The sequence below is a fragment of the Falco cherrug genome, chromosome 8 (genome assembly GCF_023634085.1).
Source record: "Falco cherrug isolate bFalChe1 chromosome 8, bFalChe1.pri, whole genome shotgun sequence".
Lineage (NCBI taxonomy): Eukaryota > Metazoa > Chordata > Aves > Falconiformes > Falconidae > Falco > Falco cherrug.
In genome coordinates this window covers 25,506,865-25,532,664 of record NC_073704.1, presented here as the reverse complement: position 1 = coordinate 25,532,664, position 25,800 = coordinate 25,506,865, and the positions used below count along the sequence as shown (strand labels likewise).

At 60.9% G+C, this 25,800-nt stretch overlaps 1 protein-coding gene across 1 annotated transcript in view; it reads left to right on the top strand.

Annotated features, from left to right (window-relative positions):
• Nucleotides 1-1,030: 1,030 nt before the first annotated feature.
• Nucleotides 1,031-25,800, top strand: part of ASIC4 (acid sensing ion channel subunit family member 4) — a 65,195-nt gene continuing 40,425 nt past the window's right edge. Inside the window, exon 1 of the mRNA XM_027810794.2 lies at nucleotides 1,031-1,689. Within this exon, the coding sequence (XP_027666595.2) occupies nucleotides 1,036-1,689 (654 nt within the window). The 5' untranslated portion in view covers nucleotides 1,031-1,035. The remainder of the gene's footprint in view (nucleotides 1,690-25,800) is intronic.

The window sequence follows — 25,800 nt, the reverse complement described above, 5'->3', positions numbered from 1 at the left end:
GTGGGGGTGTGTGTGGCAAGCCTGGTAGGGAACAGCAGTATCTTTTACTAGACTGAGATGGTTCAGAAAGGGAGACAAGCTTTTGGGCACACAGGTGCTTCTCAGTGCTCACAAGCAACTGTTTTCCTCAGCTATATTGCTGGCCTCGTAAAAGATTTTGCCTCTTCCTGTGCACCTCAAGGACAAGGGATGCTGAGCTGCAGCAGACCCAGCACCGCACCAGAGCTCCTGGCCTTAAGACACCATGCTGGAGAGCCTGGCAGCATCCCCATGGTGGCATGCGGGGTGGTACCAGCACCCAGCACTCCCCTGGGGTCTGTGTCACTGCCCTGCTAGTGGCCTGCCACCTCCCACCTTTGCCCTGTGCTCACGGGAGCCTGACCCCTCGCAGCTTTTGGGGAGCTCAAAGGAGGTGCTTGGGTCCAAGGGTGCAGGAGCTGTGACAAGAGTGACACTTGGCACCTCAAATCCTTGGCCAGCCCAATGTCTCAGAACTGTGCTTCTGCAAGGCTGGTGCAGGGTTTGGGGTCCCCCCACGTTCCTGTGGCCAAAGAACTGTTGCCCCTGAGTCATGCCTGCCCACTCACACCTTCGGAGCCCAGGCCATGCAGCCCTGCCTGGGCAGCTCCTACATGTCCTGGCAGGGGGATGTGAGGATTTGCCTACCCCTCCCTCCCTGGGGAGCCCACGCTAAGTGCACAGAGATGGTGGAAGCGAGCAGGACTCTAGCTAATTGCCCGCACCCCCAGGGGACAAGCGGTGAGAGTGCCCCAAGCTTTCCAGGATGTTTCAGCCTCTGGCTCCAATTCCTGCAGGATGCGGCAATCGCTAAGTACGTCTGTGGTCTGGGCACTCAGAGAGCTTCCCGCTCGGGCAGGGTGTGGGCAGCACCATGCCGTGCTGGTCCCACCCGGCACTGGCACACGCCGCCTGCCGCACAGCCCAACCCACCCACCCGTCACTGCCTGGTCATCTGCTCCTCAAACCGCCCCCAGCGCCTTGGGCTCAGCTGGAGAGGCAGAACCGGGCAGCAGCATGTGGCCAGAAGAAGCCGGGAGGCCCCCCCCATGCCCCTGGAGTCCCCCCCAGCCCTCAGCATCCCTTCCCGTGGGGGGCTGCCCTGCCAGGCACCCAGCATGTGATGCCCCGGTCCCGCAGCAGCACCCATGCAGCCTGGAGGAGTTTGCTGGCCGCTCCACCCTCCACGGCATCCAGCACATCTTCCGGCACCAGCGCTACACTGCCCGTAACCTGCTGTGGCTGCTGGCCTTCCTGGGCTCGCTGGCCCTCCTCATCCATGCCTATGCCAAATGCATGGGCTTGTACTTCCAGTACCCTCACAACACCCAACTGGAGGAGGAGACGGAGCGCAACAAGACCTTCCCTGCCGTGACTCTCTGCAACCTCAACCCTGCCCGCTTCTCGCGGGTGTCTGGCCATGACCTGTACTGGGCAGGGGAGATGCTGGGTCTCCTGGATGGGGCTGGCCAGCCCTTGGTGCCAGAGGGAGCAGAGAGGAGCAGGCTGGAGGCCCTCCTGGGGACGCTGGCCATGACCAAGGAAGAAAAGAGCCACCCCTTTGACCTGGAGGAGTTTTATGGGCGCGTGGGCCACCAGCTGGACCTGGGCGAGATGCTTGTCCGCTGCACGTTCATCGATGAGGATTGCAATGGCAGTGACTTCCAGACAGTAAGTGCCCAGTGGCAGGACATCCCGGGAGGCAGGGAGGGCTGTACATGGTCCCTGTGCTGGCACCCACAGCCCAGGACACTGCTGGGGTACTGGCAAGGGGATCCTAGCCCCTGGTGACTGGGGATCAGGGAAGCGGAAAGCTGCCAAGGGCCAGTTTTTGCAGGCTGTTAGGCTGCCTGGTGTGACATGGGGTTTGTTGGGGCTGGGGCGGAGCCCTGTGCACAGCAAGGATGTGCTGAGCTGGGCTGGGGATGCTCCAGCAGGACTTGTGCTGTGAAACTAAGCTAAGAGGTGCCGGGAAAAGGCGGGCTGGGGATCCCAGCCCTGGAACTCAGTCAGCCTGGATCAGCCCCAGCAGTGGCAGGCTGTGATCTGCAGCCTTGCTCCAGCCTGACTGGGAAGCCTGGCTCCCTACCCTCCCGTGGACTCTGGGGGAGAGCCAGGTTCCCAAGGGCTTGTGGAGGGAAGGAAGGTAAATCCCTGCCTGGAGGGCTTTGGAAGGGAGCAAGGCATATTCCATTTTAGCAGAGCAGGGACCAGGGGATGGGCTGCATCCAGGCAGTAGCATAAGACAGCAGAGGGAGGCACAATCCTGCCCTCCCAGCCAGCACTGGGATTTGCCTGCAGGCACCAGCACAGGGAGGTGACCTAACTGTAGTGTTATCGGAGCTGGAAGAACTACAAAAGCTTATGAAAGTCCCAGTGATGGATGCCATGCAAACGCCCTTGCCTCAGATGCTTAGCACAGGTTTGTTTGCACAATCCCAGCTCGGTCAAGGGCGAGAGAGAGCCACAGTCCCATTGCACAGGTCCAGGGAGCCACCTGAGCCCTGCTGGGATGGGGAAAGCTGGCACACAGGGGCAGAACCAGACAGGGCTGTGTGAGGCCAGCACCCCACACGGGAAGCTGGCACCCCAGCCCTGCTGTGCTTCTGGCTGGTGGGCAGCCTGGGGCACCGAGCTGGCACCCGCTGCCATGCTGGGCTGTCCTGGCTTGGCAGATGCAGAGCTGTGAGCTGGGAGGGTCCCTGATTTAGCGTGATGGCTCCACTCATCACACAAATGAGAACAAAGCAGGGCTGCCACGCAGGGCCCTGCGGCCAGGTGTGGGGCAGCTGGTGGGAGACACAGCCACCCACCAGGCGGGTGTTGCTGGCGAAGGGGGACCCACAGCCGCCGGCGTGGGCCATCTCATACGGGGCCATGGCCTTTACCACAGCTGAGCTCCTGCCACTGTGCCACCCTCCATGGTCTCCCCACAAGCTGTGGAGAGCCCGGTGCCCAGCCAGATGCCGCAGGGCTTGGGCACATGTTAGCCCGCTGCATCAGAGCCAGGCAGGCATTGCGCAGGGCTGCAGGCAGGGCAGAGGCAATGCCCAAGGGGGAACCACCTCCTCCCTCCTGCTTCTTTGCCCACCTCCTCCCTCCTGCTTCTTTGCTCCTGAGTCAACAGCTGAGGATTACGGGGCTGTAAACAAGGGGATCAATGGTGCTGATGGGAACATTTCCTAGTAATAGCTCGGCCTGTAAAACACAGATCAGGGGGAGGAAGGGGAGGCTCTGCTCTCACAGCTGTTAACCCTTCCCACCTGCAGCCATGCGCTGGCTTCTTGGTGGTGAGGGCTTGGCCTGGGGCTCACTGGGGCTGGGCTGGGTGCTCCAGGCCAGGCAAGTGCTGGGTGCTGCTGTGCCCCAGGGGCAAAAGTGCCAGCAGCTCACAGGGCTGTTGCCATCCTGGGGACCTGGGTGACCAGCTGCAGGCCAGGCTGATGTGCCTTGGCTGGGACAGGCACCCTGAGCTGCTGGTCACATGGCAAGGTCAATGTCTGCTTGGTGGTGGGATGCAAAGCCAGCAATGCTGGAGGAGGTGTCCTGACCTCTGTGACTGAGGGGCAGCTGGCCTGTGCTGCTCGGAGATGGTTGCGAACAGGCAAGTGCCATCCTAAGGAGGAGCTGCCAGCACTGATGGGAAACGTTAACGCCGTCGTAGAAGGATACTCAGCTCTCCTCTGTGGTGCTTGGGAAGACAGGGGCTGCTGCAGGCAGATGGAGAGGTGGGAGCAGCCACTGTGGCATTCCCTGGCTCCTGAGCAGGGCAGAGAGTGCTGCCAGCCCAGGCTGCAGGGCTTCAGACGGGTGAAGAAGCCTCTTTCTGCTGGTTGCAGGGAAGGGTGCCCATGTGGATTTCCTTCACCTTCCTTGGGCATCTCCCAGGGCACCTCTGCTGGGGATTCCAGCCCTGCCTATTCTCTTCACTACCATAACCCTAGGAGGAATGAGTACTCCAGCAGGCTCCAGGCTCAGGCACCAGCCCTGCCCCGAGCTTACCCTCCTTCCCATGCCACAGCTGCCCACCTTGCTGCCTGCCACCCTGCTGCCCACATCCATGCGCAGGCAGCCCTGAGCACACCACAACCCTGGCCCACACACCTCCCTGCCCCATCGCTCTAGCATCGATGCCTGCATGTGCCCTGCACGTAACCCTGCCTCGGTGGGACTCCCTGTCACCAGTGCAGGGACACTGCCCTGCAGGCACACAGCCACACAGCTGCATGCCACATGCTGTCCCTACAGCCTAAGCAGGACAGTGGCTGGTGAGTACCTGGCACTCAAATGGATGCCTGTATCCCTCAGTGGACACAGCCTGGTCACGGTGCCCTCTACCCACTCTGCTCAGGGCTGGCAGGTAAATGTCAGCTTATTTTTATCTGCTCCCCCATGGGGCAGCTGTTCCTTCCATTTGGCTGAGCAGATGTACCTCCATTTCCCATCCCGCTGGGGACCAGGGTTAATCTCCCTTAAATTCACCTTCCCCGCTTCCCGGAGCTGCCCTCCCTGGGGCTGAGCAGTGGGGGATCACAGACTAATCCTCCTGAAATGAGCCGGGCTGCGGTGGGCTCTCACCATCACAACGCGGCGGCTTCTGAGAACATCACCTGCGGGTGGGGAAGGCCAGCTCCCCCACCCTGGCTGGCAGGGGCTGCCTCCTGCCCACAGCTGAGGCAGGCTGCACGGGGCCGGGCTGGCTGTGGAGGATGGAGAAAGCACTGAGGTCAAGCAGGGATGTGTTACGGGGTTTGCTTGGTGCTGGCTCACTGTGGGGCTGGGGACACGGGACTTGGAGGGTGACCCAGGCAGCACTGAACAGCATCAATGCAATGCGTAGCCAGCAGCACAGGTAACGGGGCTACAGCTGAAACACCCCTGGTGAGCACGATCTGTGTAATTATATCTGTTTCTAGGGGTTTTCCTGGCCAGTGCAGTCTGAGATGCTGCCGAGGGGCTGGCGTGGTGGCCGCAGCCACGCACTGAGTGATGGTGTGTGTAATAGCAGGGCTGGCAGGTAATAGCAGCCTTGGAGTCCATCAATAACCCTGCTTTCTGACTGATGCTGCCCTCCCCTCTCCTGGCACAGCAGGTGATTAGTCACAGCAAAGCTTGCCACCTTCCCCACCGTGCTGGTACTGGTAGCGCCAGAGCTTTTGGTGGGACCAGTGCAGGTCACCCAGGCACCCTCACCTTCCTTCACTCCCACCTCTGTGCTTCAGATGTGAGGGGGTATTTTGGTGTTCTATTAATGGATTTACCTCCTTAAATTATTGATCAGAATTTATAGCCAGAGCTGCCAGTGTAACAACAGACTTTCTCAGGAATCGGTCTGTGATTCTGCACAGGAGATCGGGGGCAGCAGGGAGGGTGGGGGGAGAGCTGGCCGGGCTGGGGGCACAGCACAGGGCTGGGCATGGGGGGCAGCATGGTGTGGGGCTCCCCAGGTACCCTGCTCACCTGCCACCTCTGCTGAGCTGTCTCAGGATGATGCTCCCAGTGCTTTTCCTCTGTGAATGCCAAGCCCAGGCCCTTCCTTCCCGGCTGTCAGGTGCCAGCAGACCCTGGGCAGCCAGCGGGGATGGCACCGCTATCTCTGCCGCCCAGCCGCTGCCTGCCTGCTCACACCCAGCTGCCTGCGGGAGCATCTGTGCTCGAGCTCACCTCTGTGAATTATTTAAAGCTTCCCCGGGTGCAGCAGGAAGACGATAATGTCGGAACCAGGGATGGATGGGGAGCTGGAGGTGTGGGGCAGCCAGTGGGGAGCTGTTTCTGTCAGTGCTTGGCGTCTGTGCCACCCCCTGGACAGGCCCCTCTGCAGCCAGGCTGGCTTTGGGGACGGGGCTGACCCCACCAGAGGAGCTGGCATGGGGCTACAACACTGGAGCTGGCAGAGGAGATGTGACCAACACAGGAGAGGAGCGTATTGCCCCCACCCATGAACACCCAGGACTACCCCCAGGGGTGCAGGCAGGCAGATCATGCCCGCAGGCAGGGAGCTGAGGCAGGCAGAAGCGGCAGGGCCACGCAAGGTGCCCTGGTGCGGGGAGGGCAGGAGGGGCCGCGCAGGTGGGGGAGCCCCAGGTCCTCTCAAGGCTGATTGCGGATCCGCCTGGCAGGGGATGCGGAACCAGCCGAAATAGCGGATTTAATTATCTCCGTGGAGCAGCGGGAAACCAGCAAGTGGGGAGGGGGTGGTGGGTACACGGGGACGGGGAGTCTCAGAGGGGGGCCAGTAAGGGCTTGATCTAGCAGGGCCATGCCCCCCACAGCAGCCACCCACTGCTCCCACGCCAAGTCCCCTCTCCCGCCTCCCCTGCAGGAGGGGCACAGCCCTGTGCTGCAAAGCCACCCCCCTAGTCAGGGTACCCAGGCAGTGCTGGGGACCCCTCGGCCATGTACTCCCCTGCAGCCCCCTCCCCAGCCCCAGCCCTGCTCAGTATGCTGCACGCTCCCTCTGGGCACTGGGCAGGAACTCTTCATTTCACACATCGTTTCCTGCTGCTGCTGCAGAGCCACCTGCAGTCCCACCCCTTTCCCCCCTCGGCTGCCCCCCATTTCCACCTCCTCAGCATCAGCCCCTCAGCTGGCCCTGGGACTGCTCGGTGCACACCGATGTCTGTGTGCCCTGGGCACCGCCCGTGGCTACCACACCCTGTTTGTCCCTGGGCACCGTCCCTTTGTCACCACCTGCCCTCCCTGTACACTCAGCACTAATCCCTGGCACCATGCCCCATCCCCTCCGTGCTGTCCCCTTATCACTGCCTGCCATCCCTGTCCCCTTGGCTTCTCCAGTCCTCCCCCCTCTCCTCCCCCCCGGGCTTGGTCCCTCTCCTTGCCAACAGATGCTCCCCATTGCCAACCCAGCCAAATTACCCCTGCCTGCCCTGTGCTGAGCCCTGGCTGGGAAAATCCTGCCATCCTCCCAAGAGATGGGCCCTGGCATCCCAGCCAGCCTGGGCTGGGTGTGCTCCTTGTTGCCCTGGCTGCTGCAGCACTGAGGTGTGCCTGGACACGGGGGCTCACAGGTTTGGAAGAGTTAACAGGCAGGGCTGGCTTGCCCACCTCACCAGGCAGCCAGGCAGCAGGGGCTGGGAGGTGAGGGAGCGGCAAGAGAAACCGGGAGTGATCAATACCGTGTGCTGGAGCCGCGCACAAATCGCAGCTCGGGGCCATAAATCTCCCTCTCGTCACAGGCGATGAGGATGAGAGGGGAGCTTATCTCCCAGCCACCGCTGCCAGCCCTTCCTCCCACACGTGCCCCACCGCACACCGCTGCGGGACCGCCGAGCCAGCCGGGAGCGGCAGCCGCCCGCCCTGCCAGGACCCCCTGGCCCTGCAGGGGCCGGTGGGGCAGCGGTGCGGGGGCTGGCAGCTCCCGGCTGCGGGTACAGCCGGGCTACATCCCCAGGGAGTGCCTTTGTGGGAGCGGGCGCGCGGGTTCAGCTGAGGGCTGGAGGCCAGGGTGATGGGCTGGCTCTGGAGGAGACATCCCAGCTCGGCTGAGGCAGCCCTGGCTCTCTGGCTGCTCCTGCCAGACACCTGGGATGAACCACCCCGAGGTGAGCGTCTCCTGCCGGCCCCCCTGGCCTCGGCCACCTTGGCAGCAGGGCTCAGCAGCAGCATCTGCTGCTCTTCCTCACCCACCCCTCAACACAGCGGTGGGGCTGCGGCTGCTCAACTTTCTGCAAGGGAAGCGCAGCATAGGGGGACGTCCAAGGGCCTGGGGAGGGACAGACAACACCAGGGGCTCAGCAGGGTCCTCAGGAGTGCTTCCAGTGTTCCATGTGTTCCTTTCCAAGCCAGATGCTGGCTGATCCCCATCAGAGCACCAGACGCTCCAGGCAGGCTCGGACCATGGGCACGTGGCAAGCAGCCTGCCACTGGCGTCTGGCCGGGATCAGTTTAATCCGTCCAACCCGAGGAAATCCAGCTCAGCCAGTTCTGGAAAGCACTAGCGCCTGGAGCAGCAGGCAGGCAGGCTGTGCTCACAGCCCCATCCCAACCCTGGCCAGCCTCCAGCTGTCCCGGTACGGCATGGCTGGTCACTCGCTGGAGCTGTTAGGCCAGAGCTGCTCTCACTGCAGCTGGCTCCGTGCAGGCAGGCTGCTGCCCTGAGCATCCCCCAGCTCAGCCAGCACACATTCCTTGTGCCCAGAGGAGGGCACACATGCTGCCGCTTGCACTGGTGCATGCAAGCCCTGTCTGGCAGAAGCCCTAAAGCCCAGTCCTGTGCAGGCAGCGTTGGGCACTGGTGCCCTGGCCGGGGGAGGACAAGGACCCATCACTGGGTGCTGCTCAGACCCAAGCAGAAGGCAGTTCTGGCTGCCAGGGGCTGCCAAGAGCCTGGGCTGGCATGGGTGATGTGTCACTAGCCCAATGTGGCATTAGCCATGAGCTGAGCCCCCGAAGCAGGCAGGGCTGGATGCCAGGACCCTGTGCCTCCCCAGGATCTCCCAACCAAGCCTGCCCAGGAGCAAAGAGCTGTGCAGTCAGCAGCTGAGCCAGGATTGATTTATTGATCTGGCTTCCATAGGGGCGGGAGCTGGGAGGGGCTTGGGCTTTGATCAACCTCCCGCAGATGAGGCAGACATCAAAGGCTGGTGCGTGGGCAGTGGTGGACTCTCTCTAGGACAGTGAGGAAATCTGGTTCCTGTCCTGCTGGGCACAGCCTGTGCTGGTGGCCCAGATGCCCATGGGGAGCTGGGGCTGGGCTTGGGCAGCCAGAACCAGTGTCCCCACCCTTTCTGGTGGTGCTGGGGAGAGGAAAGGGCTGGCAGGGACCCAGGCATCCCTTGATGAAGCTGATCCCTAGGGAGGCAGGGGGTGCCCTGAGGGTGGGCAACCAGCCTCCCTCTCTGTGCTGCTGGCACTGGGGCATCCGTCATCCCTGGGAGTAACAGCAGATTGGACTGCAGCTGCATCCCAGGGGATGACGGGCAGTGGCATTGGGCATCATGGGTCCCAGGGCTGTGCCCAGCTCTGCCCTGAGGGTGAAGGAGTGGGAGAGGTGAAGGGAGCAGGGCAGATGTTAGTGCAGCTGCTAAGCAAGGGTGACAGGTGGGATAAATGAGCACGGGCTCTCCAGGGGCCAGTAAATTAGAATCAATAGGAAGCAGGAATAATTTATTTGTTTGATATCGCCTGTTAATTAACTGGGCTGATGTGTGTGATGGGGAGTGGAATGAACCCCTCCACCTGCTCAGCTGGTGCCTCTCTGTGGGGCTGGGAACGGTATGGGGAAGTCCCATCCCCAGCACCACAGCATCCGTCCCTACTCTCAGCAGTGGAGCAGGACAGGGACAGGAGGGCATGGCATGTGAGAACTCCCTGCGATGGCCTGACTGCCTGTGACAGTGCACAAGGTGGGGAAGGGATCATGCATGGGGATGCTGCATGACTGGAGGGCCAGCATTCCTGGTTCCCAGCATCAACCCTGGCTCAGCACCCCCTCCCTGCCCTGGGATGCTGCAGAGATCAGGGGCTTGGGGCTGCAGGCGCTGCCAGACCTTGGCTCCTGCACCTCCCTGGCTGCTGGAGCACCAGTGTGGGCCATGTGCACATCGCTAGCAGAGCGTCCCTCCAACTGAGGCCACCTCTGCAGGCTGCCTCCACATCCTCCCTCATCTGCTCTGTCCCCAGAGCAGCTGGTAGACACCCTGGCAGGGTGGCTGGCTGGGCACTTGCCCACGTGTTGCCTGCGCTCCCAGCACGCGTCCTTGGCTCTGCTTCGCCCGCATCCTGCTGGACTAGCATGTGTCCTTGGCAGCTCTGGTGAGAACAGATGCAAGCACAGCTGGCTGGAGATGTGTCCCAAGGCAGCTTCACCCTTGCCGGGGTGCAGGCACAGAGCCGTCCCCAGGCCCCTGCCAGCGGGGGGGCTAGCCTGCCCCTGCTCCAAGGTCCTGCCTCAGCCCTCTGGCCCCGGGCAGCACTATCACCTCCCTCTGTTTTTTTTTTTAAAGAATAACATTTCTGCTAAATACTTTAATCAGATTAGTAGCAGTGTGTCTGCAGTGCTGTTAAATCAATGCTCCCCAACACATCTCGGCGGCTAGAAATCAATTACTGTTTAAGCCGTGCCTTGGTCCCTGGCCTGCGATCAATATGGGAGATGTATTACTCTCCCAGAGTCTTTCCCACTAAAACCCTTTCATTTGTATAACAGGAGCTCAGGCAATATGCTGGTGCCCTCCCCTCCCGCCTGTTTGCTGGGGACCAGGCAGCCCCATCCCAGCCCTGTGCTGGACAGCTGCTAGGGATTAGCTGGCTCAGGGGCTCTGTGCCACCAAGTTGGGACAGTCCCTGCTCCATGGGGAGATGTGCAAGACCGGGTGTCTCGAGCCTCCATGGCTTCCTGGCCCCTGCTCCAGTGTGGCTGGATCCCCTGCCTGCCCCAATGCCTGCTGCCCTGGTTTCTGCCCATCACTGCATCCTTGACCAGGGCACTGTCAGACCCAGACATCTCACAGAGAGGGTAGTGCACCACCACTGCCCCTTGTGCCCCTGCCCATTCCCCAGAGCTTTGCCCCCCTGCAGCCCCCTCTTTCTACAGGGCTTTTTACCCCCTCCTCCATCCTTGTCCCATAATTTGGAGAGTGAGCTCCATTATTCATGATAAGGATCTTTAATTAGCTGTGAATATTAACAACTTACTCTGTAATTAATCATGCTTTGCATGCTGGGGAGAGGGTAGCTCCTACCACCACCATGGCTAAGTATGGGTGGGGAGAACCGCTCCAGCAACAGGGGCAGCTCTGGGGTTTCACCCCATCCCAGGTGAGATGAGAGGCAGGGGGCAGGTGGCATGGGGTGCTGAGCTGAGACCCTGCATGTGGGGCAGGTGCCACCAGCCTGTCCTACAGCTTTGGGGTCGGCACACCTACCTGCGCCATGGTGGAGAGGAACTGGCCCTCCATAAACACACTGGCAGCTTCCCAGCTGGGGGTCCAGCCTCCCACCCCAGGCCAGGGCTGAGGGGTGCTGTGAGGCACAGCGGGGTGCTGCTCCCACCCTGCTCCCTGCCCCAGTCCTGCTTCAAGAGCTGGAGCAATCTGGACTGTGCTGGAATCATATCCCCCCGCCCAGCTCCTGGAGGTGCTGGGTGAGGGATGAAAAGTGGCTTTCAAGGCATCACGTCTTCTTCTGCCCCATGCAGTGGGCTCTGACAGGCTCCAGGCTGTGTTCTGCCTGGGGACGGCTGAGCCAAAGCACCTGCCTGTGCACGGTAGGTCTGCATCTGCCAAATCGCAGCCTCACCCCTATGCAGCTGCACGTACCCTGCCTGAAGCAGGCAGGCATCGTCCTGCCTGCACATCGCCTCACAGCTCCTGCTGGCAGGAAATTTGCACAGTCCCAAGTCCTGCCTGGCTGCCGCAAATGTGGCTCCCACCTTCCCTGCACCAAGGGGAAAACGGAGGCACTGGGGCTGGCAGTGCAGGGGGAGCCCCCACGCCAGTATCATACGCCTGTCCCCATCCTGGCATGACAGGGACGTTCCAAGTGCTGGGTGGGATGCCAGGGCTGGCTGCCCCGGCTGCCCTGGCGGCGGGTGGTGAGCGCAGGCGCCTGCTGCCCGCTGGATTCCCCTGCCTGCCCATGCCAAGCGCTCCCACGAGGGCAGAGTTTGCTTAAACAGAGACAGATTTAACTATTTCCATTACAGCTAAATGATGAGGCCCATAAACTTTATGGCTCCGTGCGCGCAAGAGCAGCTCTAATGGCCTTCGCCATCTGGAGGAGACAGCTCCACGGGGGACCCGCCGCCCGCCCACCGCCAGGACCTGCGCGCCGAGCCAGCACCTTCCCGGCACCAGCAGTGGCGTAGGTCTGCCAGCACCGACGGGTGGTGTGATGCCACTGGTGCTCCGTGCAGGGCTGGCTGTGTTTGACCCTGCTGTGATCCTGCCATGAAGCAGATGAGCTGGATGTGGAGGTGGCCCAGTTAACACTAGTGCCTGTAGGGGTCCGCAGCCCCACCTGCATCCACACTGCAGCAGGGTGATGGGAGGGCACCCCGGGTGCCTCTTCTCCCGTTTGCCCCACTGCTCTGTGGGGGTGGGCTGGGGGTAGCTACTTGCTTTGGTCCTGCCTGCACCTCCAAATGCTGTGGCCTTCAGCACGCTCCCCGCCACTTCTGCGCTGGTGCCATGCCACAGGATCCGTTGCTGGCAAGCGCAGGCAGGCTGCCCGGCGAGGGTCTGTGCTCTGCCCGCCCGGCGCCCCTCAAAAGCCCCTTGCTGCTGCCCCTGCTGATTGTGGAGGGAGCGCAGGGGGGCTGTGGGGTGCCAGGACTTATGGCGGTATCGACGTGATCCATACAGGGATGCTGCTGGGCTGGCAGTCCAGGCAGGGTGCTGTGGGCACAGCCCTCTCCTCTGGAGGGGTGGAGGGACAGACAGGTGTAGGTGAGGACTCACAAACCATTGCTTCCATGCTGCTGATCTCTGATTTTTTGTGGCTTCCCATGGCAGCACCCCCAAGGTGCAGAGCATTCCCCCATGATCATGGGCTAGGCTTGCTGTGGGGCAGCAGGACTAGTGGGTGCGTGGCCGCACGGCCACTGCTGGCCAGGGCAGAAGGGCTCTGGGGCTGCCAGCTGCTGGCTCTGTGCTGCGAGTGAGGGCTGCTGGCACGGTGCTGCAGCAGAGGATTAGGTTTGGTGCAGGAGAGCCAGGCAAGATGCTTTGAAGTCTCATGAATATGAATCAGTGGCTTGGGGCGGGAGTGGAGGGTCTACAGCTAATCTCTCCCTTGCCATGGTGACAGGTGTGACAAACATCATGGTGGCCAGGAGGCGAGGGCAGAGAGCCGGCAGGGGACAAGGGATGGGGCTGTGCTGCTGGCATGAAGGTCATCCCTGGTGAAGGGAGGGCAGGTGGCTGGGGCATGCTGAGGTGCTGCACCCAGCGCTTTGCAGCACACCCCGCTGAGCCTCCCACATCCTTGCACCCACCCGAGCTCCCTGTCCCCCCACCCCAGCAGGGTGCTGTCCCCATGGATGCTGGCACCCTGCCAGGCTGTGGGTCCCAGGGAAGAGGTGGCAGTGCAGCCACTGGCAGTGCCTGGCTGGCTTGGCACTGAGGGTGCTTGGGCTTGCCACCAGTGGCCAGGCACGGAGTGAAGTGCAGGCAGGATGTGGCCCCTCAGGGCCAGCTGCGAAGGCAGCAGGCAGCTACCTCAGCTCAGCCCTGCTGGGTGCTTGGGCAGGGGTGCAGGCACAGCTGCAGCCAGGGGAACCACAGCTGGGGAAGGGAACCCCCCTGTCCCTGGCTCATGCCACCACCAGCCCTGCCCTATATGAGCCGTTAGAGCCCCCACGGGACCTGACTGCGTCCCATCGATCCAGGCCCCGGTGCCATCTGCTCAGCAGCGCTGTGTCCCTGCCTGCCATACCTTGGGCTCCATGGAGATGTCATGTTTGGGTCCACTCCTCCTGTGACAGCCTGAAGCCTTCGGTGCTCTCCTAGGAGACAGTAACTAGAGCGGACGCTTGTTCCTAGCAGGACGTGACTGGGGCTTGCAGAAGAGTCTCAGAGATCAATTTGGAAGTTGTTTTGATGCTCTCCTGGTTGCAGGATGGTGGTGGCAGTTGCTTGCTTAGCCCAGGGGACTGTGCATGGACAAGCACTGGCTGGCAATGCACAGTGGGGCTCAGGGAAACTGTTTGGGCTGATACAAGCCACACAGCAGGCTGTCAGCTTTGCAGCCCTGTGAAGGCTGTGGGTGCTGGCACTGAAGCTACTGTTTGCTCTGAGGGGTGCCTGGAGCTGTCCTCTCTCTCCCAGTACCCATGGCCTGGGATGCTGTGCCTCCAGAATGGGGCAGAGCGGTGAGCAGGGGATGACGTCCCCGTCCGGAGTGCTTGCCGGAGGACAGGCAGCAGAGAGCGAGGGTTGAAGCGACGTCATGGCAGGAAGGCACACAAATGCAGAGCAGATGTTTAATTATCAGCACAGTGTTTTTGGATCCCTGGAAATCTCTGCATCCAAATGTAGATATTTTATGAGAGCATACACTTCTGCTGAGAGCTGGAGCTGTAACACAGTGCCCACAAGCCAGTCACTCCACCTCCCCACAGACGGTGTATCGCCGGGCCAGCGCAGTTTGCCTCTGCTGTGGATGTGGCACCCATGGGGCTGGAGCTGGGCTAGCGAGAGCGACCAGGAATCGTGTGCAGCTTTTAGGGATGAAGCGCTGCTGCAGACTTGCAGCCCCAGAGGCACAGCCCTCTATCCATCCTACTGCATCCTGCTTTGCACGGACACGCTGGGGTGCAGCGCCTGGCTCCAGTGCCCAGTCCAGAGCCCAGCCAAACACAGGGGAAAAGAGGTGCTAGAAACTGCCTTCTCCTTATATCCATCACTTCTCACAGCTGGTCCCTATTGGCCCAGGCAACTTGTAGACATTTCTTCTAGTCCTTTGAGATCTTTGAGGTCTCTCTTTTATACTGTGAGAATTGCTGGGTGTAGGCGTGCATGTCATCCCTGCGGACAGATTGTCTCTCCCATATCTCACATCCCTCCCGTGGCCCTTGGCTGTTCTCTGGCATGCCTCAGGCAGGTGGAGGGCTTTGCTATCAGCAGAGCAGGAGCTGGGGGAGGGCACAGGCAGGGCAGGCAGTGGAGCCACCCAGGGCTCCAGGCTGGTCCAAGCTAGGCATACTGCTTGCCTCTTAGCTGCTGGAGGAGTTGGAAAGGCTGTCTGTCGTGCCGCAGGCCATGTGCCGCTGTAGGTCCCTCGAGACAGGGACGTGCTGCAAGCCCCTTGAGACACTGCAGCTTGAGGCTGCAGCCAGACATGGGGCTTTTCGGCACAGACCCTAGTGCTTTGTCTCTGTAGTAGCATCATCCAGGCAAGTGCTGGCTGAGGCCAGCCCGTCTCCCTGGCTGGGCACATGGGCACAGGGAGCCCAACTGTGCCAAATAAAGGAGTCAGCAAGAAAAAAGTACAGGCTGGTCCCCACCCACAGGGCAGAAAGTGTTGAAGACCCCTCTCCAGAATCACCACAAGACCTCTGCAGCCCAGGGGAGCCCCCCATGCCAGGGCTTTGCCACAGGAGTGGGTTCAGCACTGGGGCATTGGGCCACCCTGAGTGTCCCCAGCTGGTCCCGCAAAGCTGCTGGGGGGATGCCTGTGATGAGAAAGGGATTTCCAACAGCACATCAGGGATGCTGTTGGTCTCTCCCCGGCGTGGCCAGCTCATCCCAGGCAACCCAGCCTGCCCTCCCTGCTTCACAGTCACCATGTCCCCTGAGGCTGTAAACATTTTGGATTCCCTGTCTTGCCTGCTCAGGCACCTTACAGATTCAGGGCATGTTGCTGTCTTAAAATCTATCAGGTTTCCTGTCACCTCCCGGGTCCCATGAATCTGCAGGCTGGCGGTGGCGCTGGGACTGAAATGACCCTGCAGGGGAATGGCTCTGTGCACCCCCTGCACTACCTCTAGCTCCCAGTGCCACTCCTCAGCCTGCAGGTTTGTAACAGCCCCCAACCCATGGAAAACTGCTCCAGCCCTGCGGAGGGGAGAGCAGTCTCCAGCATGCTGGAACTGGCTGCTCTTCCCTGGCTCAGCCAAAGCTCCTAGGGACATCCTGGACCTTGGGTACCACCTCCAGCTGTGGCCAGCGCTGCGCCCTGGCTGCCAGCTCTGCCGGTGGGCTCAGAGCTGGGGCAGGCAAAGGGCCCATCACTTCCGCCAGCCTAATAAGCCAGGACTTAGAGGCCGGGACATTTTTCTTGCTGCTGTCATGACGCTTGGACACGCCAGCTGAATCCCTGCCCTCGGGGAGGGGGGAATTAGTGATGCTGTGCGTTCCAGAGCCCTGCCAGGCGGCACGGGCTACACACACAGCCGACAGCCCCAAACCCTCATAAATCTCCCTCGCACGGCCCATGGCTCACCTAAGTAGATTTGATTTGTCAAATATTAAAATTAATTTAGGAAGGAATGGTGGCCTGTGTGTGTGCCCTGCTCTCCGGCCTTCCCCCCGCTGCCACCTCTGCTCCTGCCCAATGCATCATCCCCAGCCCCACGCTCTCACCCGAGCCCGGGCACCAGGAGCCGGGATAAATCATCCTGCTGCCGTGCTCGAAGATGAGCCGATTGCTTGCTTGGCGGCAGGGGATCACAGGGGAAATCACACCGCGTGCCGCCCGCTCCGTGCCGGGGGCGGGGGAGACGCCACGCTTAGGCAGAGATTTATTTATTTGATTTTACTGGGCTGGGATTTTTTTTTTTTCATCTCTCAAACGCCCACCAGGGAATTGCAGCCACTGGAATATTAATGCCACGCAGGACACCAGCTCGTTAAAATGTCACCTGGCTGTAATTTCTCCTGTGCTTATTATTCCCCAGGGAGCGCGAGCTCCCATCCCTCCCTGCCTGCGGTGGTCCCGGCACGCGGGGCAGCCCTGCCCGTCCCCTTTGCCGCAGCACAAGCACTACTCCATCACGTCACCCAAAATGTTCCTGGCCCTCTTCCACCACCGCAGAGGTGGGCTGCACCGCCTCCGGCATCTCCTGCTGAGCTGAGCCCCAGGGACCGATGCTGGGAGAGGCCTATGCCACCGGCCAGCGCCAGCATGGTGCAAACCCAGCCTGGCCAGCGCGAGGGACGAGGGGTGCCAGTGTGGGCAGGGTGGGGACAGGCAGGAGGTCGGCCAGTGGGCAGTGCTGGCATGGACTGGGGGCAGGGTGGCACAGGGAACAGCTGCCTTAAGGAAACTTTGGCTCAGTTCCTGCAAATTAATGTTTTTTTCCCAAACAGTTTCCTGGCGCTAAGCGCGACGCGGGGAGCAATTATCTTTAGTGTCGATGTTATTACCATAAAAATTGCATTGAGGACTTTTCTCCTCCGATTAGAAAGTTAACGATCATCACTGCCTTCATTGTTCCCCGCACCGTGCTCGCTCTAATAAAGAGTCTGTGCACTTTACTTTTCACTTAGCATGAAAATTACCCAGCTGCTGCTGTGCACGGCTGTGCAGCCCCCACGCTCACCTCCCAGTGACGGGCCCTTAGCAGGTACTGGTGGGGAGCAGCCTCTGGTACGCTGGGGCTGGATGGGCTGACCTGCAGGCTTCCATGTATGGCGAGGGCCAGGGGTCAGCTAGGAGCAGGGGTTGCCAGCATCAGGGCTGCCCGCCCCACGTGTGTGCCATGGGAGTACCTAAGGATCTTTTCCATGTGCTCTCCTCCAGGGATCTGCTGTCAACATGACCATCTGATGGGCATCCCCAGCCCACCAAGCCCCAAATCTGTGGGGTATCACCCCTGCTCCCCTTACCAAAGTCTTGGAGTGGCTGGGATGGGCCTTGCCATGGAGGTCGCATTCCCAGCATGAGCCTCCGCCACGGCTGAGCTGAGGGTCCCTCCCGGCCGTGCTCTCATTACCTCTCAAGGACAGGGGGTGAGGGGTGAGCCCTGCTGCTGCCAGCTGCTTGCCTGCCCTGGCATGCAGGCAGCACAGCATCGCTGCTGACAGCAAGCCGGCGCTGTGCCTGCCTGTGGACATCCAGGCTCTGGCACTCGCCGTCAGTCCCACTGCCTGTGATTTTCACAGGGAATATTTGTATCATTTTGCTCGATACCGGCATAGCTATTTAAATTCTCCAAGTGCTGTAAAAATCTTAGCTAATCTTCAGAGAGCTTTTTTTTTTTCTGAAGCTCTTCATTACTCCCTAATTGTTCAAACTTCTCTTCTTTTCCTTCTGATTAAAAGCAGATTTTAAAAGTGCAGTTCAGTTTCTCAGCTATTTTCAAGTCAAATGGATTCCATCCCCCTCTCCATGTATTAATAACCTGTTCTCGTGCATCCCCCAGTGAGCCAGTAAAAGCCCTTCTGAGCAGAGACAAGGTGACAGCAGTGCTCCAGAGGGAGCGATTGGAAGGGGGTTACAGCTTGGAGGGAGAGAGATCCATCCATCCAGCTATCTATCATCCACCCCGCTATCATCCATCTACCGGAGAAATAACATTTGCAATTCCGCTTTAGCTCTTCCTAATAATCATTAATTTTTTTTTTTTTTTTTTGCCTTCCCAACCTGTAACAGGAGGAGATGCAAGGGTTTGGGGTGTGGGCAGCTCTGTGGGGCTTGGGGGTGTGAGAGGAGGGGGGTACGGTGGGGTAGAGGGGTGGGTTGCAGAGGCTGGTGTGTCTGCATGCTGGTGTGCAGGATGGTTGTTCAGCTGTGTAGCTAGATGAGGGGAAAGCAGGAGAACCCGGTGCTGGCCCCCAGAGCATCCTGCAGCAGGAGGGAGGGTGCCAGGCTGGAAAAGCATCTTTCTGAGGGGACTGCGGGATGCAGGGACTCTGTGGGTGAAAGGCAGGCATGGTGCTGCCCCAGGCTCTGCTCCTGCCCAGCAGGGTGAGCCTGGTGCCAGTCCTGGGTGCACATGGTTCAGTGTGGTCAGAGAGCACCCAAAGGTGCAGCATGCATCATCCTCTCACTGTCCCCTGGGACTGGCCCACAGAGTCCCACTGCCCCTGGCTGGTAATGCAAGCCCCACCCCTGCAAAGCCCTGTCCCCCAGCCCAGCTGGCCTGCCACTGGAGAGAGGACAGTGATGGATTGCAGCACTTACACATCTTCCCAGGGAGGAAATGCCAGGTCCTGCAGGGTTCCGTCAGCTGTCCGGCTGCAGCCACGCTGGGGAGCAGGTGCTGGTTTCCAATGAGCGGTGCAGAGGGCAGGAGGGAGAATCCTGGGTGCCGATACCCAGCCCAAGCGCCTTCCATCTCTTAGGCACCTTCCCTCCTTTTAGTTACCACCACACAACCTGCCTTGGGCAGGGAAGCACCATAAAGGTGCCTGAAGGAGACCCCAGCACGACTCAAGGGAATGAGCTTCTGAGGTTAATGATCCCGCTCTCCAGGGAGCTTCAGACCTGCCTTCATGTTGGTTTGCACCATCTTCAAGCCATGTGCTGCTCTTAGACCATCACATGCCAGTGCCAGTGATGATAACATTTTAGAGCTTGTGAGCCATCAATTTGGTCACCAGGGTTCCTCAGACCCAGGCTAAGACATTCCTCTGCAGCTCTCAGCTTTGATGTCCTGGAAAGGTACACCGCACCCTTGAATCCCCAGCCACATCCATGGCAAGTCCAAGATGTCCCCTGAGCCCTGCTGGAGAGGACTCCTCTTCAAAGGTCTCCTCATCCCTCTGGATAACTCAGGCCACCCTTCACGCTTCCCATGGAGAACAGCAGGGCAACAACAGGGATCTGATGGGGCTGAGAGGCAGGAGGGCCGGGGGAGTTACCAGAGGCTTGCATCAGCACTTGGGAGAGGCTGCAGGCAGGGTCCTCCACACCAGGGTCAAACCTGCAGGTGATGCCAGCATGCTCATGGCTGTGGCCATGCCATAGGTGGAGGGATGCTGGTGGCCCAGGCATGGGGAGAGCTGCTGTGCACCAGGGTACCAGCATCACCTCAGCTGGCCTGTCCCGGCAGATGGCAGCAGGGACGCATCACAGCCTGGCAGCGCATGGGGACCTGCCTCACACCCCGACCTTGGAATAATCTTCAGTAGGATTAAGAGCTTAAACGTATCTGTGTAATTGCCAGGCCCCTGCTGAGCTGGAGTGTGAGTGCCAGCACAGGGAGGCAATGCCCAGGCATGCCTCTCTTCCTCCTGCTGCCTGCTGCTGCCTGCTGCCACTGCCACCACTGCAGGCACCACTGGGAGCTGCCACCCCGAGCACGGGTAGCTGGGTGCAGGCAGGTGGCTCAGGAGGAGCGGATACTTGACATGGAAAGAGATGATGCACAGGCACCACTGGGGAATGGACTCCACAGTAGGCTCCAAAGGAGGACGCCGAGTGTGCAGAGAGCCCTGGGTGTGCTGCCCACACCTCCCTGGCACCCCTTTGGTCCTCACAGGCGCCTCTCCAGGCACCCCTCTGGCACCCACCAGCTCTACGCTCAGGGATGGATATGGGGCTGCCCCTGTGTACCTTGAGGAATAAGGAGGGTTGGCCAGGATGCTGGGGGCCAGGGGACTGTGTCCTGCACGGCTGAGCCTGCCTGGGTGGATGATTTAGAAGGATTTGTTCCCCTGCCCAGGGGGAGCAGGGCACATGCCTGTTGGCGTCTGGAGCTGTGGGATGCTCAGCGTGGATTTTCAGCACCCATCTGCAATCAGATGTTCAGGCTTGGCAGAGGTGCCAGGGGGTCTCAGACACCCCTGAGGGGCACCCAGGCAGCACTGGGCTAGGGACACCCAGAGCACCAGTTTGGCCCCTGCCCAGCCATGCCAGGGAGGTGCCAGCACCCTGGTCCTGGCCCGTCCGGCTGGTGCAGGGCTTGGCACAGAGCAGGGAGCTGCCATCCCAGCCCCCTCCCTGTCTGCCTAATGGTCCCTGACATTTAAATGAGATTTAGTGCTCAGCCCGATGCTGAATATTCATGAGCCCATGCGGCCCTGACAGCCCGGCTGGGGCTGCTCTCATGATTAATAATTTGTTTTTCCCTTTACTGTAAACCTCACCTGCACTCGCTCCTTGCTCTGGCACTGCCAGCCCCATTGCTGCTGAGAAGCACCCATGCCTTTGCCCAGTGGGTCCTTGGCCTCCCTGCCTGCTGTGGGGCATCTGCTGCAGGGCCGGGCAGCCCCCCAGGGACCCAGCCAGGGGGTGAGTGGCATCTGCCAGGCTGGGAACCCCTTCATTGCTCTGAGTGGGCCAAGCCCTGCACAAGGGAAGCAAGCATCCTGCCTGCTCCTGGCATGGAAGCAGCCCTGGATGCCCAGCCTCTGCAAAGGAGCCCTGGAGATACTGCACGGGCCACCCCAGGGAGCAGTCTGCAGCCCACAGCAGTGCTGTCCCTTGCCGCCTCCCTGTGTCCCGAGCTGAGTGTCAGCACAAGCCCATGGTGGTGGGTCCTGGAGTAATTCCAGTTGCCCCCAAATAGAGACACCCTGGAGAGACACAACCAAGTCCTCTCGCTGTTTGCATGCTAGGCTCCATCTCTGTTGGCACCAGCCCAGGCAGTGCCGAGGCTGCTGGGCTCTCCTGGGTGGAATGGCAGTGGGCAGGCAGTCCACAAGCCCAGCATCTGGGACCCACTTTTGGTGCTCTTTGTGTGGTTTGTGGCTGGTGCAGGTGTTCCCGCTGCAAACCCAGCACAGCAGTGCCCAGCCCTGCCTCAGACACTCTGCCCTCCCTTGCATCCATGCCCAAGGTCACTGCTCCCAGGACCCTCACCTCCCATCTCACTGCCCGCCGGCTGCAGTGTGGAGGTGTGTGCAGTGACATGACCAAGCGGGACCAGCCCCAGGGAGGTCCCATGGGACCTGGGAGGGAGCCGTCTCCCCTCCAGCTCAGCAGCTTGGCTCCGGCAGCTCTGTGCAAATTGCATAAATATTCATGGCCAACCGAAGGAAATGTGACTGTCCCGGCTGATTATATGCGCCCGTCCTGAAGGCTGCAGCTGCTCCCCAGCTACTGCCGGCCGAGCACCTGCCTCACGGTGAGAGGCAGCGAGGGCACCCTGTGCTGCCCACCTGCAGCATGGCATGGGACACGAAGCTGCTGGCACCCCACACAGGGCTGGAACAAGGGCTATGGACTGGGGACATGCTTGTCCTCAGCCCTTCTGCAAGCTCAAGCCAAGGATGAAGCTTTTCCAGAAAAGGTCCCAAGATACCGAGGGACTTCCCAGGGTGTCCAGCCAGCCTGGCTACTGGGCTCAGGGACTCTCCTGAGTGCAGTCATGGAGTGCCCATTCCCCGGTGACATGTCACACCCACTCTGGTGACACTGGCACATTCAGTGCTGCCTGTGCTCCCCAGTGCTTTGGGCAGATGTGGGCAGTGAGTAGGACAGAGCTCCCGGGAGGAGCCCAGGGAGGCAGCCCAGCTGGGATCCCCCCACGCTGCAGAGATTAATCCCCTGCAGACCTGAGCAAGGTGCTGGGCTAATAGCCTGATTTATTCCTTCCGTCTCTCTGGAGCACGCGAGGTTCCCCACTGTGTCCTGAACGACCTCATGCATAATACCATGAACAATCCTATTAACGCCGCCCTGCCACGCACTCCCTGCTTAGCGCCGCCACTCGCCAATGCAATTTCCCCATGATATATGGGAAAAATAATTGAACTATATTTGAAAATATATTGAAAATTACAGCTCGCACCCGGCGGGATTTATAGGGGCCATATTTCACAAAACCACAGCCCTGCACACCAAGGCACCCGGTGCTCCCAAAGAGAGACCCATGGTCATGGTGGGTGCATGCCCAGGGCAGACAGCGGGGGGATGGGTCCCACCACCCTCATGAGGCTCAGCGTGTGCCCATGGGAGTCAGTGCAGGGCACAAGGGGGTTCTGGCACAGCCCTGTGCCCTGGGAGCAGGGTCAGGGTGCCATGGGAGTGGGCGGTGGGTGCAGTAGGCATGGAGCACCCAGCTGCGCCTGTAGCCGAGGCAGCAGCTGCAGCCACGGGTGCAGCCATGTGGGCACAGCTGCTGCCAGCCAGAGCTGGGCTGAACTTAATCCCCTCCCAGCGGGAGAGAGGAAACGCTCCTGGCATCACGCTGCCTGCTCAGCTGCATGGCTCTGCTCACCATGCCAGGTGGCCAGTTAGCCGGACACCGGTGTCCCCTTGCCTGCCACAAGGTGTCCCCTCGAGGGGCTGGTGGCTCCCTGGCCAGGCGAGCCCCCATGTTGAAGGAGGCAGGAAGGGGTCTGAGAGCTCTGCACAGAGCTTTGAGACCTGCAGCCCTCTGCAGCCACCCCTCTAGCCACTTCGGCCCTGGTGCTGCCCTGCCTGCAGGATGGCATTGCCCTGCCTGGCTCTGGATGCCCGACGGAGTGACGGTGGCGGTGGCTTCGTGCCCAGGGGACATGTCCCTTCCCTCCTCATGCCCACCTCTGCCTCTCACACAGCCCCCCTGCTCCCTGCCCACATGCCCCGGGCACCCCTGCCCCAGCCCCCCCAGCCTAGTTGCCATGCCAGGCACGTCCTTGGTACCGTGGGTGCTGCTGGCACAGGTGCCTCGGGGAACATTAATCTTTAATTTCCTGTCAAAGCCTCTCGCCGGAGAGAGCACGCCTGGTATGGGGGTGCAGCAGATGCCCACTCTGATCGGGGGCTGGGAAGCAGGCTGCTCCAGGACACAGGGGGCTCAGCTGGGGCACCCAGACCTCCACTGCATCCCGCAGCTGCACAGCCCTGTGCCCGAGGCGGGCAGGGGAGCAGCATCGGCAGATGTGCGCCCCTGCATGGGGAGGAAGATGAGAGAGGTAGTGATGCTGCCCAGATGGAGAAGCTCCCCCGGGGCCACTGGCTGCCCAGGCTGGGCAGAGTGCTGACCGCGGGAAGCCCACCTTCTCCCTGGCCCTGGCTGACCCGGCTGTCCTCGTAGCTGCCCCTGCTACGCATGCAGGGATGGGGCACATTTGCGAGCAGCTCTTAGGGCCTCGGAGCTGGAGAGCCTTCATTGCTGCAGCCCATTGAAGGGATCCCAGGGCATCGTCGTCTGGAGGAAACTCCCGGCGTGCCCTGGGGAAGGGGAGCTATAAATAGCTGCACAGCGAAGGGCGGAGGGAGACTGTTTGGGAAGCCGTTTTGTGATCGGAACAAAGAAGAGGCGTCTTTGCACTTGCTCTTCATTAGCTGCCTTCCTCTGGCTGGCCGGGCCAGGATGCGCTCGCATCGAACGACAGCAGGATGTAGCTGCCGGTGTCAAGGACGCGAACAATAAGGGCTTTAAATAGCAGCGTTGCCTTTGAAACCCGCTTGCCTGCACCAAAGATGGAGCCTGGGAAAATTGTGCGGCGCGAGAAGCCAGGAGATGTGGGAACGTGGGTGCCCTCGCTCCCAGGAAGGGTCCCCCACAGTGCCACGGCTGCTGCCTGTGGGCAGGCAGTGCTGCAGCCAGGACACACAGACACCTGCCCAGGAACGACCTGGGATGCCTGGGTAGATCCATCCAGCTCCTCCAGCAGCTCCCAGAGCAGCAGAGTTCAAATCTCCCCCTGCATTGTCCCCTGCATCCCTAGGCGTGTGGTTAATTAGTAGCACCTCCCTGCGCTGCCAGAAAGGTGTCCCTTGGTTGCTCCTGCTTTCCTCTCCCTCTGGCTTCAGGGCTCTGATCTCTTCCCACCTTCCTTCAGGAGATGAAAGAGCCCTGTGGAGGCTGACAGCGGTGTCCCTGCCATGCCCGGCACAGAAGCAGTTTTTCATCCTTTCCAGGATAAGCCAAACAGCCAAGTGGCATCCAGCAGTGCCAGCAGGGATTTGGTGCCATGTGAGATGGAGGAAGAAGGTGGTCTGCTGTCTTAGGGAGCCCAGGTCCATGCTGTGCCAGTGCAGGTCGTCCCCAGCCCTGGGTAGGGCATGGCGTTGGGCACCCAGGAGCTGCACATTAGGCTGATGCAGAGAGATCGGAGCCGGTGGGCCACGTGCGGGCACGTGCATGTGCACGGGGGGGGCCGGCTGCGCGTATTAGCAGGCCCTTAAATCAACACAGCACTTCAGACAGGAAGGAAATAGGCTTTGCCGACGGCAGGAGCGGCACTTGCTTTGTGCACATTACAGAACATCAGGAAAATGTCAAATTTACATAAAAATGATACAAACTCATTGGAAGAAACATGCATCCAATTATCGGCCCCAGCGCTGACACGGCTCTGCAGCCAGAGGCTGGCCGGCCGGCTGGCTGCAAGGGACCCAGCCCTGGGGCACGCATTTCATCTCTGGGTGTTTAACATCAAAGCAGCAAACAGGCTCGGCTCTGCGGGCCACCCTGCTCGCCTGCTCCCTCCCGCCAGCTGCCTGCTGCTGCACAGCCCCGGCACGACGGGTGCAGGGCAGGGGGCACGCCGGGTGCACGGCTGGGGTGGGGGCTGGTTCTGCTCCTGCCAGGGAATGGTGGGGAAGGGGCTGTGCGGCTGCAGCACCCCTGTATGGCAGGGGCGTTGGGGAAGTGGAGGCACCGCTGAGCAGCCCAGAGTAGCAGCGCTGGAGAGCCTGCTCACGCAAAACCCCTTCGGAGATTTTGCTGGCACAGCATTGAGATCCCGTTCCTGGCTCTGTGCCAGGCTGTGCCGGTGGCCCTTTCCCTCCTTCCTGCTCCTGCCTGTCCACCAGCGTCTCCAGGGCTAGGAGAAACCACATCTGACACATGCCTCCTGTTGTGGCCCCACAGCTGGGCAGCGTGAGCTGGGCATGACAGCCTGCATTCACTCTGGGGCTAGGGGCACCCAGAGGGACAAGGGCTGGATGTGGGGACACAGGAAGGGGTGTCCCCAGTGGGTGCTCTCTGGCTGTGCCCACTCCTTGCTCATGCTGGCATCCCACCCAGCTGCCCAGGATTGATGGCCCATCCTGCGTCCCCTTCCCGGCACGGTGAATGCTATGTTTCTATCCCTGCCGCCTGCTGGGATTGATGTCTCACTGAGCGCAGGCAATGGCCGTAACTCACACCCAGGAGCCGGGCTCCCGGCTCATTACTCACTGGGCACCGTCACTGCATGAGTTACAGCTCTGCTTCACACCGGGACACCTCAGCAGCAAGGGATCAGGGCAAGGGGGGACATGGCTGAGGCAGGGCTGGGACAGGGGACAAACCTCTCTCTCCAAGCATCCCATGGGCTGGCAACCCCAGACACCCATGCCTCCTTCCCTGGCAGTGGGGTAGGAGGTGGGCACACGCGGCCCCTAAGGTGGGATGCTGAGGTCCCAGCCGGGGGCAGAGGGTGGCACCGCAGCTGGGATTCCCCACACTGAACCCGCCAGCTGGTGCCCGGCTGCAGCGCTCGGGGGAGGCTGACGAGC